Source organism: Nerophis ophidion, linkage group LG01 (assembly GCF_033978795.1).
Source record: "Nerophis ophidion isolate RoL-2023_Sa linkage group LG01, RoL_Noph_v1.0, whole genome shotgun sequence".
NCBI lineage: Eukaryota > Metazoa > Chordata > Actinopteri > Syngnathiformes > Syngnathidae > Nerophis > Nerophis ophidion.
Window position 1 is genome coordinate 85,256,207 of NC_084611.1, and position 16,375 is coordinate 85,272,581.

Genomic DNA, 16,375 nt, shown 5'->3' on the forward strand with positions numbered 1-16,375 from the left:
GTTGCTGATGTCTGCCGTCGCTGTGTGCAGATGCTCAACCTGTTTGTGGCCGTCATCATGGACAACTTTGAGTACCTGACCAGAGACTCTTCCATCCTGGGGCCGCATCACCTGGACGAGTACGTAAGGATATGGGCCGAGTACGACCCTGCCGCCTGGTGAGTGTGGCGCGCTCACACACACACACACACACCCCTATATATATATATACACCCACCTATACACACGCCTATACACACACACACACACGCTTATGTATATACACACAACTATGTATCCACACACACACACACACTTATGTATATACAACCTATGTACACACACCGATACACACACACTTATACACACACACACACCTATACACTCACCTATGTACACATGCACACTTATGTACACTCATACTCTTATGTATCCTCATACCTATATAATCACACATCTTTACACACACACACTCACACACTCATATACACACATACCTATATATATATATATATATATATATATATATATATATATATATATACACTTATTCACGTACATTTGTACACACCTATATATAACCTATATATACAGACATCTGTATACCTATGTACACACACACTGATACACACACACCTATGTACGTACACACACACACACTAATGCACACACACATATGTATATATATATATATATATATATATATATATACACCTATACACTCACCTATGTACACTTAAACACCTATATACACACACACACTTATGTATATACAATTATATATACAGACGCCTATACATACACACACTTATGTATATACACACAACTATGCATCCACACACACACACTTATGTATATACACACAACTATGCATCCACACACACTTATGTATGTACAATTATAGATACACACACCTATAGACACATTTTTATATATATATATATATATATATATATATATATATATATATATATATATATATATATATATATATAGACACGCATATATATATACACACATACAATTATATATACACACACACACACACACTTATATATATACACACACACTTATGTATATACACACAACTATGCATCCACACACACACACTTATGTATATACACACAACTATGCATCCACACACACTTATGTATGTACAATTATAGATACACACACCTATAGACACATTTTTATATATATATATATATATATATATATATATATATATATATATATATAGACACGCATATATATATACACACATACAATTATATATACACACACACACACACACTTATATATATACACACACACTTATGTATATACACACAACTATGCATCCACACACACACACTTATGTATATACAATTATATATACACACACACACACACTTATGTATATACACACAACTATGCATCCACACACACTTATGTATATACAATTATATATACACACGCCTATACACACACACACACACACACACACACACCACACACACACTTATGTATATACACACAACTATGCATCCACACACACACTTATGTATATACAATTATATATACACACACACACACACTTATGTATATACACACAACTATGCATCCACACACACTTATGTATGTACAATTATACATACGCACACCTATAGACACACACACACACACACATACATATATATATATATATATATATATATATACACACATCTATGCACACACTTATACACACAACTATATACACAAACACACACTTGTATACATAAATCTATGCACACAACTATACAAACACACACACCTACACGCACACACACTTATATATACACACACCTATACGCACACCTATACACATGCACACACTTATATATACACATCTATACACACACTTATACACATTACTATATATACACACACACTTGTATACACAAACCTATACATACACACACCGATACACTCACCTATTTACGCACACACACTTATATACACACATACCTGTATATATATATATATATATATAAATGTATATATATATGTATATATATATATATATATATATATATATATATATATATATATATATATATATATATATATATATATATATACATACATATATATATATATATATACCTTTTTTATTGTAAATTTACAACTTCACGGCGTGGTAAAAAAGAACTCTTATTTCAGTCGCCAGAATTTTACCATTAAAAAAAATTGGTGTTGTTTTTCCCTTCACAGTATTATGCTGTAGGGACCACTGTACATTTTACAGTAATAAACCAGCGAGTGAGCTGCCAGTTTTGGAAAAATAAAATGTATTTTTCACACACCAGCAAAACATACATGTTGCAAAGTCTCCAAGGCATGTTAGAAAGTATCCAGTAACAAACGTGTCCGCACGATTCAACTCACTGCTTCCATTCATGAATTATCTTGGTAAAATACCACCCCACTTAAAGACAGCGTAAGTCCGTCATAAGTTTAGTGTTTTTTCAAAGCGACCTTTTAAAAAAAAAAACCTGTTCCAACATTCCACCGAAAAAAATAAAACAATGTACTGTGGTCCCTGCTGATATCGTGTGGAATAATTCCTGGTATCGGCCAATACTCAAAGATCTGAAGTTTCTTTTCTTTTATGTCAGAGGGTTCAAACACCTTTTTATCGAGGGCCACATTCCAATTATATCGGCCCTTGTGGAATATTAAGCGTACAACAACCTTGATGCTTTGTTTACCTTCCCCGTTGTCTCGGATTATTCTACTTTTTACTCACAGATTGATGGACAGCTTGCCGTGTGATATCAGAAGTCAAGTTGACAAGCAGAGAATTAGAAATATTCATTTTTATTTTATTACATTGTCACAGGGGTCGGCAACCCAAAATGATGAAAGAGCCATATTGGACCAAAAATACCAAAACAAATCTGTCTGGAGCCGCAAAAAATTAAAAGTCATATTACATACAGATAGTGTGTCATGAGATATAAATTGAATTATGAGGACTTAAAGGAAACTAAATGAGCTCAAATATAGCTACAAATGAGACATAATGATGCAATATGTACATATAGCTAGCCTAAATAGCATGTTAGCATGGATTAGCTTACAGTCATGCAGTGACCAAATATGTCTGATTAGCTCACTCCACACAAGTCAATAACATCAACAAAACTCACCTTTGTGCATTCATGCGCAAAGTTATAAGTTTGGTGGACAAAATGAGACAAAAAAAGTAGTGGCATAAATCACGTCTTAGGAAGTCGGAGAAAGTTATGCATGTAAACAAACTACGGTGAGTTCAAGGACCAACAAAATTAGTAGGACAAAACGGCGCTCGCCAAATACTCGAATCAGTGAAGCATGTTTATAATAAACGGTGTGCTTTATAGCAATTAGCGAAGTTTGTGTCATGTTTGTCCTCCTACAGAAAGCAAATTAAAACAAAAAAATGTTTTCCCCTCATCATTTCCATTTCTCATATATTTTTGAAAAAGCTCCAGAGAGCCACTAGGACGGCGCTAAAGAGCCGCATACGGCTCCGGAGCCGCGGGTTGCCCACCCCTGCATTGGCAGGAGAAACACATTTGGCCAGTATGTCCGTTATGGATGGATAAATATTTCCAGCCTTTTGCAGGCCACATCAAAGGAAGTGGCCCTTTGTTTTTTTTGTAGTCACTTAAATCTCTTGATCCACTTCAGGTCTATCTGTCAATATAAAGTAAAAATATATATGTATGTGTGTGTATATGTATATACATATATACAATAATATACATAAATATGTACATATACATATGTACACACACATATATACATATATGTATACGTTTGTACATATATGTACAGTATATATGTATATATAGATATATGTATATATACATATATGTATGTATGTATGTATATATATGTATATATGTATATGTGTGTTAAAAATAAGTCATACATTTTATTTGTGTGTTGTTGTTGTTTTTTAAACTTCCGATATTTAAGTGTTCGGATCAATTTCAGATCCATACGTCCATTACAAGTTATTACTTTTTTATGTTTTTTTGTTGGGGTTTTTTTATGCCCTTTTTTGTCAAAGTAGACATAATTTTATTACATCAAACCCACAAAATATGCAATATTTTCCCCCAAAATAGTGGATTTTTTTTAAGTGGAGACTTAAATATGCCAATAATTCATGACACCATTGATTTTAATTCATTATTATTTTTTCAGCAATGACTGTTTTATTTTATTTTTTTATATTTTTTTTAACTTCTAACACTTAAGTCTTTAAATCCATTTCAGATCCATACGTCCATTACAAGTTATTATTTATTTATGTTTTTTTTTTTCTATTTGTTTTTTTTTTATGCCCTTTTTGTTAAAGTAGACATCATTTTATTACGTGAAACCCATAAAATATGCAATATATTCCTCCAAAATGAGTGTATTTTTTAATGTGAAGTAATTGAAGACTTAAATATGCCAATAATTTATGACACCATTGATTTTAATTCATTATTATTTTTTCAGCAATGACTGTTTTATTTTATTTTTTTATTTTTTTTTAACTTCTAACACTTAAGTCTTTAAATCCATTTCAGATCCATACGTCCATTACAAGTTATTATTTATTTATGGGTTTTTTTTTCTATTTGTTTTTTTTTTAATGCCCTTTTTGTTAAAGTAGACATCATTTTATTACGTGAAACCCATAAAATATGCAATATTTTCCTCCAAAATTAGTGTATTTTTTAATGTGAAGTAATTGAAGACTTAAATATGCCAATAATTTATGACACCCTTGATTTTAATTTATTATTATTTTTTCAGCAATGACTGTTTTATTTTTTTTTTTTATTTTTTTTTCAACTTCTAACACTTAAGTCTTTAAATCCATTTCAGATCCATACGTCCATTACAAGTTATTATTTATTTATGTTTTTTTTTTTCTATTTGTTTTTTTTTTATGCCCTTTTTGTTAAAGTAGACATCATTTTATTACGTGAAACCCATAAAATATGCAATATTTTCCTCCAAAATTAGTGTATTTTTTAATGTGAAGTAATTGAAGACTTAAATATTCCAATAATTTATGACACCATTGATTTTAATTCATTATTATTTTTTCAGCAATGACTGTTTTATTTTATTTTTTTATTTTTTTTTCAACTTCTAACACTTAAGTCTTTAAATCCATTTCAGATCCATACGTCCATTACAAGTTATTATTTATTTATGGGGTTTTTTTTCTATTTGTTTTTTTTTTTTATGCTCTTTTTGTTAAAGTAGACATCATTTTATTACGTGAAACCCATAAAATATGCAATATTTTCCTCCAAAATTAGTGTATTTTTTAATGTGAAGTAATTGAAAACTTAAATATGCCAATAATTTATGACACCATTGATTTTAATTCATTATTATTTTTTCAGCAATGACTGTTTTATTTTATTTTTTTATTTTTTTTTAACTTCTAACACTTAAGTCTTTAAATCCATTTCAGATCCATACGTCCATTACAAGTTATTATTTATTTATGGGGTTTTTTTTTCTATTTGTTTTTTTTTTATGCCCTTTTTGTTAAAGTAGACATCATTTTATTACGTGAAACCCATAAAATATGCAATATTTTCCTCCAAAATTAGTGTATTTTTTAATGTGAAGTAATTGAAGACTTAAATATGCCAATAATTTATGACACCATTGATTTTAATTCATTATTATTTTTTCAGCAATGACTGTTTTATTTTATTATTATTTTTTTTTCAACTTCGAACACTTAAGTCTTTAAATCCATTTCAGATCCATACGTCCATTATAAGTTTTTATGTATTTATGGGGTTTTTTTCTATTTGTTTTTTTTATGCCCTTGTTGTTAAAGTAGACATAATTTTATTACATCAAACCCATAAAATATGCAATATTTTCCTCCAAATTAGTGGGATTTTTAATGTGAAGTAATTGGAGACTTAAATATGCCAATAATTCATGACACCATTGATTTTAATTCATTATTATTTTTTCAGCAATGACTGTTCTTCCCCAAAAGAGCCCCACTTATAAATGTGTTAAAAATAAGTCATACATTTTATGTGTTTTTTGTTGTTGTTGTTGTTTTTTACTTCCAACACTTAAGTCTTTCAATCAATTTCAGATCCATACGTCCATTAATTTATAGGGTTTGTTTTGTATTTGGTTTTTTTATGCCCTTTATCATTTTATTACCTCAACCTCCATATAATATTCAATATTTTCCCCAAAATTAGTGGAATTTTTAATGTTATGTAATTGGAGACTTAAATATGCCAATAATTTATGACACCATTGATTTTAATTCATTATTATTTTTTCAGCAATGCGCTTTTTATTTTATATGTGTTTTGTTTTTTAATTTCCAACACTTAAGTCTTTATAGTAATTTCAAATCCATATGTCCATTACAAGTTATTATTTATTCATGGGGTTTTTTTTCTATTTGTTTTTTTTATGCCCTTTTTGTTAAAGTAGACATCATTTTATTACGTGAAACCCATAAAATATGCAACATTTTCCCCCAAAATTAGTGGGTTTTTAATGTGAAGTAATAGGAGACTTAAATATGCCAATAATTTATGACACCATTATTATTTTTTTTTCAGCAATGACTGTTTTATTTCATTTATGTTTTTTTTTTTTTTTTTTTTTTAACTTCCAACACTTAAGTCTTTAGATCAATTTCAGACCCATACGTCTATTAAAAGTTGTCATTTTTTTAATTGTTTTTTTTTAATTTATTTGTTTTTTATGCCCTTTTTGACAAAGTAGACATCATTTCATTAAGTGAAACCCATAAGATATGCAATATTTTCCCCAAAATGAGTAGAATATTTGATGTTAAGTAATCGGAGACTTTTATGTCAACAATTTATGACACCATTGATTTTTATTTCATTATTTTTTCAGCAATGACTGTTTTTCCCCAAAAGGGCCCCACTTATAAATGTGTTAAAAATAAGTCAGACATTTTATTTGTATGTGTTTTTTTTTTGTTTTTTTACCTCCAACACTTAAGTCTTTAGATCAATTTCAGATCCATACGTCCATTACAAATTAGTATTATTTTTTATGGGGGTTTTTTTGTATTTGTTTTTTTTATGCCCTTTATTATTTTATTACGTGAAACCCATAATATATGCAATATTTTCCCCCAAAATTTGTGGATTTTTTAATGTGACGTAATTGGAGACTTAAATATGCCAATAATTTATGACACCATTGATTTTAATTCATTATTATTTTTTCAGCAATGACAGTTTTTCCCCAAAAGAGCCCCACTTATAAATGTGTTAAAAATAAGTCATGCATTTTATTTCTGTGTTTTTTTGTTTTTTAAACTTCCAACACTTAAGTCTTTCGATCAATTTCAGATCCATACGTCCATTACAAGTAATTATTATTTTTTATGTTTTTATTTTATTTTATTTTTTTATGCTATCTATCATTTTATTACGTGAAACCCATAAAATATGCATTATTTTCCCCAAAATTTGTGGAATTTTTAATGTGAAGTAATTGGAGACTTAAATATGCCAATAATTCACAAAACCATTGATTTTAATTCATTATTATTTTTTCATCAATGACTGTTTCATTTTATTTGTGTTTTTTTGTTTGTTGTTGTTTTTTTTACTTCCAACACTTAAGTGTTTAGATCAATTTCAGATCCATACGTCCATTACAAGTTATTATTTTTTTATGGGTTTTTTTTATATTTGTTTTTTTATGCCCTTTTTGACAAAGTAGACATCATTTTATTAAGTGAAACCCATAAAATATTTAATATTTTCCCCAAAATTAGTGGATTTTTTAATGTGAAGTAATTGGAGACTTAAATATGCCAATAATTTATGACACCATTGATTATTATTTTTTTCAGCAATGACTGTTTTTCCCCAAAAGAGCCCCACTTATAAATGTGTTAAAAATAAGTCATGCATTTTATTTCTGTGTTTGTATATTTTTTAAACTTCCAACACTTAAGTCTTTAGATCAATTTCAGATCCATACCTCCATTACAAGTTATTATTATTTTATGGGGGTTTTTTTGTATTTGTTTTTTTTATCATTTTATTACGTGAAACCCATAAATATGCAATATTTTCCCCCAAAGTTAGTGGATTTTTTAATGTGAAGTAATTGGAGACTTAAATATGCCAATAATTTATGACACCATTGATTTTAATTCATTATTATTTTTTCAGCAATGACTGTTTTATTTATTTATTTTTAACCTCTAACACTTAAGTTTTTAAATCCATTTCAGATCCATACATCCATTACAAGTTATTATTTATTTATGTTTTTTTTTTATATTGGTTTTTTTATGCCATTTTTGTCAAAGTAGACATTATTTTATTACGTGAAAACCATAAAATATGCAATATTTTCCCCCAAAATTAGTGTATTTTTTAATGTGAAGTAATTGGAGACTTAAATATGCCAATAATTTATGACACCATTGATTTTAATTCATTATTATTTTTTCAGCAACGACAGTTTTTTATAAATGTGTTAAAAATAAGTCATGCATTTTATGTGTTTTTGTTGTTGTTGTTTTTTAACTTCCAACACTTAAGTCTTTCGATCAATTTCAGATCCATACGTCCATTATTTTATAGGGTTTGTTTTGTATTTGGTTTTTTTATGCCCTTTATCATTTTATTACGCCAAACCCCATAAAATATTCAATATTTTCCCAAAAATTAGTGGACTTTTTAATGTGAAGTAATTGGCGACTTAAATACGCCGATAATTCACAACACCATTGATTTCAATTCATGATTTTCTGGGGGGTGGAAAAACATCTTGTGTGTTATCAGAGTCAACATTGCAACTTTTTATCCTTTTTTAATAGTATTTTCAGAACGTGGCGGACTTTAGACACCCCTGACTTCCGTCTTCCGGATGTTTTTTTTCTTGCAGCCCGACACTCCTCTTCCTCCTGTCCTCTTTGTGCATGCGAGGAAGGCATCTCTCTCTCTCTCTCTCTCTCTCTCTCCCTCTCTCGCCCTTCTCCAGCTGTTGTGTTCTCTCCTCCCGTGACCTCCTCCTAACCTCCCTTGTGTCTTTCTTGCAGCGGGCGCATACATTATAAGGATATGTACAGTTTATTGCGAGTTATCTCCCCTCCCCTGGGCCTTGGCAAGAAGTGCCCGCATAGGGTGGCCTGCAAGGTTTGGACTGCACCCCCCTAAAGCACCCCCCCCCCTTTCCAACCACTCACAAACGCAACCTGCTCGCCTTTTAAGAGAGTGGAATGAATGTCGCTCTTTTTTTTTTTTTTAAGACGGATTATATCCTTCCTTTGTCATCGTTTGTTCTTTTCGAGGTTTGCATCACTATTCTGCCATCCAGGGTGTATTTATTTGCATTCTGACGGGACCATGGGAATGTTTGACACACACACACACACACACAGATAAGAGTGTGTGTGTGAAGCATGCGGTGGTGCACTGCACTCGCCGTCGTCGGGAAAAATCCACGTTTTCATTCAGAGGTCAAAACACAAGTCATCTTTTTCTCTTTTTGGTTTCCATTTCTGCTTGCTGTCTGATTTTGCCTGAGCAGGAAATGTTTGGGGCCACGTGCATCTTTTTTGTTTGGTCGGGGAGGCGGGGTTTATCAGCACGGAGACACACCCACAGGCGGCGGGGCCTCGGCGTAGACAAACAAACGTGTCTCCATGGCGACAGTCAAGGCAAGCGAGATTGTATGGAGGTGGATTTGTGCCTTTGTTCCCCAAAAAATTTTGACACTGAAATTTTTCGTGCTTGAATTTTATTTGCTTAAAAAAAAAATGTAGACAAATTCGAACATGTCAGTTTGTTCAAATGCAGTGTGTAAAAATTAAGTGTAAAAAAAAAAAAATTTCCGTGCAGAAATATTTGTTGCTTCAAAACTCAAAACCCACTTCTTTTGAGGTAAATTTGTGTTTTTTTATTACGAAATTTTTTTAATCTCTCACTGAATTTTCTACATTTCAATTCTGTGTACTAAATTTTTTTATTATTATTTTTATTTACATCAAATTATGCTGACACTTTAATTGGATGAAAATGTGTTTAAAAATGCTGCATGTTCAAATACAATGTTTTGAAATGTTGTGTGTAAAAATACAGGGCCAAAAAATAATTTTAATAAAAATTTAGTTGATAAAAAATTCACTGTAAAAAAAAATTCAGTGTAAAAATGTAAAAAATCCCAAAAAATCAAAATTTTATGGAGGAAATAACTTTTGCAAAATTCAGTGTAAACAAATTCAGTGTAAAAAAAAATCAATGAATCAAAATTTGATGTAGAAAATCATTTGTTTAGTAAAATTCAGTGTATAAAAATGTTGGGTGTAAAAATTCAGTGTACAAATTGTGTAAAAATAATTCAGTGTGTAAAAAAATTCCTTTAAAAACATTTGCTGTTGTAAAAATCCAATGTTAAAAAAATTTAGGTAAAATAATTGTGTAAAATGATAGAGTGCATAGAAATTCAGCGTGTCAAAATTCTATGTTGAAAAATCACTGTAAAAAAAATCAGTGTTGAAAATTCAGTGTGTAAAAATCCAGTGTTAAAAATCAATGTAAAATAATTGTGTAAAATAATAATTCATTGCATAAAAATTCAGTGTGTAAAAATAATTCAGTGTATAGAAATCACAGTAAAAACATTTACTGTTGAAAATTAAGTGTAAAAACCCAGTGTTAAAAAAAATTGATGTAAAAGAATTGTGTAAAATGATAGAGTGCATAGAAATTCAGCGTGTCAAAATTCTATGTTGAAAAATCACTGTAAAAAAATTCAGTGTTGAAAATTCTGTGTTAAAAATCAATCTAAAATAATTGTGTAAAATAATAATTCACTGCATAAAAATTCGGTGTGTAAAAATGTTATGTAAAAAAAATTTACTGTGTAAAAATCCAGTGTAAACAAATTTGGTGTGAAAAAAATTCAGTGTAAAAAAAAATAAATCCATCAAAATTCATTGTAAAAGAATTCACTGTTAAAAAATCAGTTTATGAAAAGTTTGTGTGTAAAGATTTTGTGTAAAATTCAGTGTAAAAGTAAATTTAGTGTACAAAAATTTAATGTGTTGAAAATTCAGTGTCAAAAAAAATTTAATGTATCAAAATTCACTGTTAAAAAATGTAGTCTACGAAAAGTTGATGTGTAAAAAGTTCTGTGTAAACAAACTCAATGTACATAGAAATTCAGTGTAAAAACTCTATGTAAAAAAAAAAATCAGTGTTTCAAAATTCAGTGTGTAAAAATCCAGTGTAAACAAATTTGGTGTGGAAAAAATACAGTGTAAAAACACAAAACAATGTATTCATTGTAGAAAAATTCACTGTTAAAAAAATCAGTGTATGAAAAGTTGGTGTGTAAAAAATGCAGTCTGCAAAAATTTCATGTGTTAAAAAAAATATTAAATGTATCAAAATTCACAGTTGAAAAATTAAATTTATGAAAAATTTGGTGTGTAAAAAATAAAGTGTAAAAAATTTCAATGTGAAATAATTGTGTAAAATAATAATTCAGGGCATAGAAATTCAGTGTGTAAAAATTTTATGTGAAAAAAATTTGGTGTAAACAAATTTGGTGTAAAAGAAAATGTATCAAAATTCATTGTGGAAAATTAACTGATAAAAAATTCAGTGTATGAAAAGTTGGTGTGTAAAAATTCAGTGTAAAAAAAAAAATTTGGTCCCTGAAAATTTTATGTGTTAAAAATTCAGTGTAAAAAAATTCAGTGTTAAAATAAATTCCATGTACCAAAATTCACTGTTAAATCGGAATCAAAAATACTTTATTAATCCCTGAGGGTAAATTAAAATTTTCAGCACAATCCCATTCAAGATCAGACAAACCAAAAATTAAATAAAAAAAATTGTGTCTGTGAAAAAGTTGGTTTTGATGAAACATTTTAGTGTAAAAAAAAAATGGTGAAAAATAATTCAGTGAATACAAATTCTATGTAAAACAAATGTGGTTGTGTGTAAAAAATTCTGTGAAAAAAATCAGTGTAGGAAAATTCAGTGTGGAAAAAAATCAGTGCCTAGCAATTCAATGTAAATAAAAATAAAAATCAGTGCAAAAACTTTTGTTGATTCTCAAAAACCACTTCTGCTTTATTAAAAAAAATAAGCTTAAACTAAAGACTGAGCATGACTTCATGTAAAAAAAAAATAAATAAAAAGTAGTTCACAAAATATAAACAGAAAAATCAGTTACATAAATTCTGTGTCCAAAATTTTTTTTGTAATAAAAACACAAATGAACCTCCATGCAATGTGACTATTTTATCAGATTTTCAAATACCAGACAAATATTGTCGTTATCTGTTACTTGCTCCATGTTGAGAGCGTACGCTGCAAACTTAGCGTTGCTTATGCCACTTGAAAAAAAAAATAATAATGTATTAAGCCCCAAATTTACGTCCTTTTCAGAGTCACTAATGTCCTTTTGGACCGGCCGTCCACCACAGTGACTCAGCGGTTAGCATGCAGCGGCTGTCTTAGCATTAGCGCGCTAACATGGAGGATGTAAGCATACCCATTCTTAACGGCCACACCCGCTCTGTTTGTGTCTCTGTCTTCTTCTGGTGGGGGGGGGGGGGGGGGGGGGGGGGGGGGAATGGACACATGTGTATGTGTGTGTTTTTTTGGGTCAGGAACGTTGGACTTTTCACGGTCTGGTGTCCACCGAGAGCCTTTTAAATCGGCTGCGCCAGACAGGAGCCTGGCTAGCCGCTAGCTTTAGCACACGTAGCGCTTTTTGAAGTTGTCCGCCGTCCTGTATTCGGACCCGCGCTTTTAAAGGGGAACATTATCACAATTTCAAAAAGGGTTAAAAACAATAAAAAATCAGTCCCCGGTGGCTTGTTTTATTTTTCGAAGTTTTTCTTCAAAATTTTACACCTCCCGGAATATCCCTAAAAAAAAGCTTTAAAGTTCTTGATTTTCGCTATTTGCGATGCGGACTGTCCATTTCTCTGTGACGTCATACAGGGCTGCCAATACAAACAACAAGATATAGCGACATTAGCTCGGATTCAGACTCGGATTTCAGCGGCTTAAGCGATTTAACAGATTACGCATGTATTGAAACAGATGGTCGGAGTATGGAGGCAGATAGCGAAAACGAAATTGAAGAAGAAATTGAAGCTATTGACACTATTCGGCCATAGCGTGGGTGTACCTAATGAAGTGGCCCATAGCATGCCTGCCCTATTAGCATCGCCGGTAAAATGTGCGGACCAAACGATCAGGACTTTCGCATCTTGTGACACTGGAGCAACTTAAATCCGTCGATTGGTAAGTGTTTGTTTCGCATTAAATGTGGGTATCTAGTTTCAAATGTACATACAGCTAGCGTAAATAGCATGTTAGCATCGATTAGCCTAGCATGTTAGCATCGATTAGCTGGCAGTCACGCCGCGACCAAATATGTCTGATTAGCACATAAGTCAACAACATCAACAAAACTCACCTTTGTGATTTCGTTGACTTAATCGTTGCAAATGCATCTGCGGGTTATCCACACATCGGGGCGGTATAGCTCGGTTGGTAGAGCTGCCGTGCCAGCAACTTGAGGGTTGCAGGTTCGATCCCCGCTTCCGCCATCCTAGTCACTGCCGTTGTGTCCTTGGGCAAGACACTTTACCCACCTGCTCCCAGTGCCACCCACACTGGTTTAAATGTAAAAAATTAGATATTGGGTTTCACTATGTAAAGCGCTTTGAGTCACTTAGAGAAAAAGCGCTATATAAATATAATTCACTTCACTTCACATCTCTGTGCCATGTCTGTCTTAGCATCGCCGGTAAAATGTGAAGACACTCTGGTAAATTCATTGGGGGTCTGGCGGCAGATTTCTTGCCAGTGGTGCAACTTGAATCCCTCCCTGTTAGTGTTGTTACACCCTCCCAGGCATGATGTCTCCAAGGTTCCAAAAAATAGTCAAAAAAACGGAAAATAACAGTACTGAGACCCAATGTTTACAATGGGTTTACAATGAAAACGGTTGAAAATTTCGTTGACTTAATCGTTGCAAATGCATCTGCAGGTTATCCATACATCTATGTACCATGTCTGCCTTAGCATCGCCGGTAAAATGTGAAGACACTCTGGTACATTCAATGGGGGTCTGGCGGCAGATTTCTTGCCAGTGGTGCAACTTGAATCCCTCCCTGTTAGTGTTGTTACACCCTCCGAGGCATGATGTCTCCAAGCTTCCAAAAAATAGTCGAAAAAAACGGAAAATAACAGAGCTGAGTCCCGGTGTTTGTAATGTGAAAATGAAAATGGCAGGTGTGTTACCTCGGTGACGTCATCCCCTCCAGAGCGATAAACAGAAAGGCGTTTAATTCGCCAAAATTCACCCATTTAGAGTTCGGAAATCGGTTAAAAAAATATATGGTCTTTTTTCTGCACCATCAAGGTATATATTGACGCTTACATAGGTCTGGTGATAATGTTCCCCTTTAAGATGATCGGAAAAGTGTGAGCGCCTCTCTCTTCACTGTCTCTCCGGGCTGAATACTACAAATAATAATATATGTGTGTGGATCAGAAAACAGGGGGAGATCAAAGAGCAGGCCGGTTCTAAGGCGTTCTTACTCTGCCAAACGGAGGGAAAGTATTATTAAAAAACCCACAAAGTCGACTGTTAGCTTCGGAGCTAATCCCCTTAAGAGGTACTACTACAAGCGTTTTTAAACAACTTCTGGAAACAATATTTTGGAATATTTTCGAGATTATTTCTGTCCATTCTGGAGTCCAGATACAATATAGAAGTTGATGGAAGTTGTTTTTCTTAATCAATCAATCAATGTTTATTTATGTAGCCCTAAATCACAAGTGTCTCAAAGGGCTGCACAAGCCAAAAGGACATCCGCGATTCAGCGCCCACATAAGGGCAAGGAAAAACTCACAACCCAGTGGGACGTCGATAAGAATGGCTATGAAAAACCTTGGAGAGCAATGGACGTCGAGTGGGTGTAACATAATATTGTGAAAGTCCAGTCCATAGTGGATCTAACATAATAGTGAGAGTCCAGTCCATAGTGGATCTAACATAATAGTGAGAGTCCAGTCCATAGTGGATCTAACGTAATAGTGAGAGTCCAGTCCATGGTAGATCTAACATAATAGTGAGGGTCCAGTCCATAGTGGATCTAACATAATAGTGAGAGTCCAGTCCATAGCGGATCTAACATAATAGTGAGAATCCAGTCCATAGTGGATCTAACGTAATAGTGAGAGTCCAGTCCATAGTGGATCTAACATAATAGTGAGAGTCCAGTCCATAGTGGATCTAACATAATAGTGAGAGTCCAGTCCATAGTGGATCTAACATAATAGTGAGAGTCCAGTCCATAGTGGATCTAACATAATAGTGAGAGTCCAGTCCATAGTGGTTCTTACATAATAGTGAGAGTCCAGTCCATAGTGGATCTAACGTAATAGTGAGAGTCCAGTCCATACTGGTTCTAACATAATAGTGAGAGTCCAGTCCATAGTGGATCTAACGTAATAGTGAGAGTCCAGTCCATAGTGGATCCAACATAATAGTGAGAGTCCAGTCCATAGTGGATCTAACATAATAGTGAGAGTCCAGTCCATAGTGGATCTAACATAATAGTGAGAATCCAGTCCATAGTGGATCTAACGTAATAGTGAGAGTCCAGTCCATGGTGGATCTGACATAATAGTGAGAGTCCAGTCCATGGTGGATCTAACGTAATAGTGAGAGTCCAGTCCATAATGGTTCTAACATTATAGTGAGAGTCCAGTCCATGGTGGATCTAACGTAATAGTGAGAGTCCAGTCCATAGTGGATCTAACATAATAGTGAGAGTCCAGTCCATAGTGGGGTCAGCAGGAGACCATCCCGAGCAGAGACGGGTCAGCAGCGCAGAGATGTCCCCAACCGATGCACAGGCGAGCGGTCCACCCCGGGTCCCGACTCTGGACAGCCAGCACTTCATCCATGGCCACCGGACCTGTCGCCCCCCCCGCGCCCCTCCATGAGGGAGAGGGGGGCAGAGGCAAAAAGAAAAGAAACGGCAGATCAACTGGTCTAAAAAGAGGTTCTATTTAAAGGCTAGAGTATACAAATCAGTTTTAAGATGGGACTTAAATACTTCTACTGAGGTAGCATCTCGAACTGTTACTGGGAGGGCATTCCAGAGTACTGGAGCCCCAATAGAAAATGCTCTATAGCCCGCAGGTTTTTTTTGGACTCTGGGAGTCACTAATAAGCCGGAGTTCTTTGAACGCAGATTTCTTGTCGGGACATATGGCACAATAAAATCGGCAAGATAGGATGGAGCTAGACCGTGTAGTATTTTATACTTTGGTAATAAAACCTTAAAGTC

At 32.9% G+C, this 16,375-nt stretch overlaps 2 protein-coding genes across 2 annotated transcripts in view; both read left to right on the forward strand.

Moving 5' to 3' along the window:
• Positions 1-9,702, forward strand: part of LOC133561056 (voltage-dependent P/Q-type calcium channel subunit alpha-1A-like) — a 130,823-nt gene extending 121,121 nt beyond the window's left edge. Inside the window, exons 25-26 of the mRNA XM_061914265.1 lie at positions 31-158; positions 9,083-9,702. Coding sequence (XP_061770249.1) covers positions 31-158; positions 9,083-9,200 — 246 coding nt within the window. The 3' untranslated portion in view covers positions 9,201-9,702. The remainder of the gene's footprint in view (positions 1-30; positions 159-9,082) is intronic.
• A 2,828-nt stretch (positions 9,703-12,530) lies between these two features.
• The window catches only part of LOC133561112 (glutamate receptor ionotropic, NMDA 2A-like), a 128,375-nt gene continuing 124,530 nt past the window's right edge, over positions 12,531-16,375 (forward strand). Inside the window, exon 1 of the mRNA XM_061914389.1 lies at positions 12,531-12,598. Within this exon, the coding sequence (XP_061770373.1) occupies positions 12,531-12,598 (68 nt within the window). The remainder of the gene's footprint in view (positions 12,599-16,375) is intronic.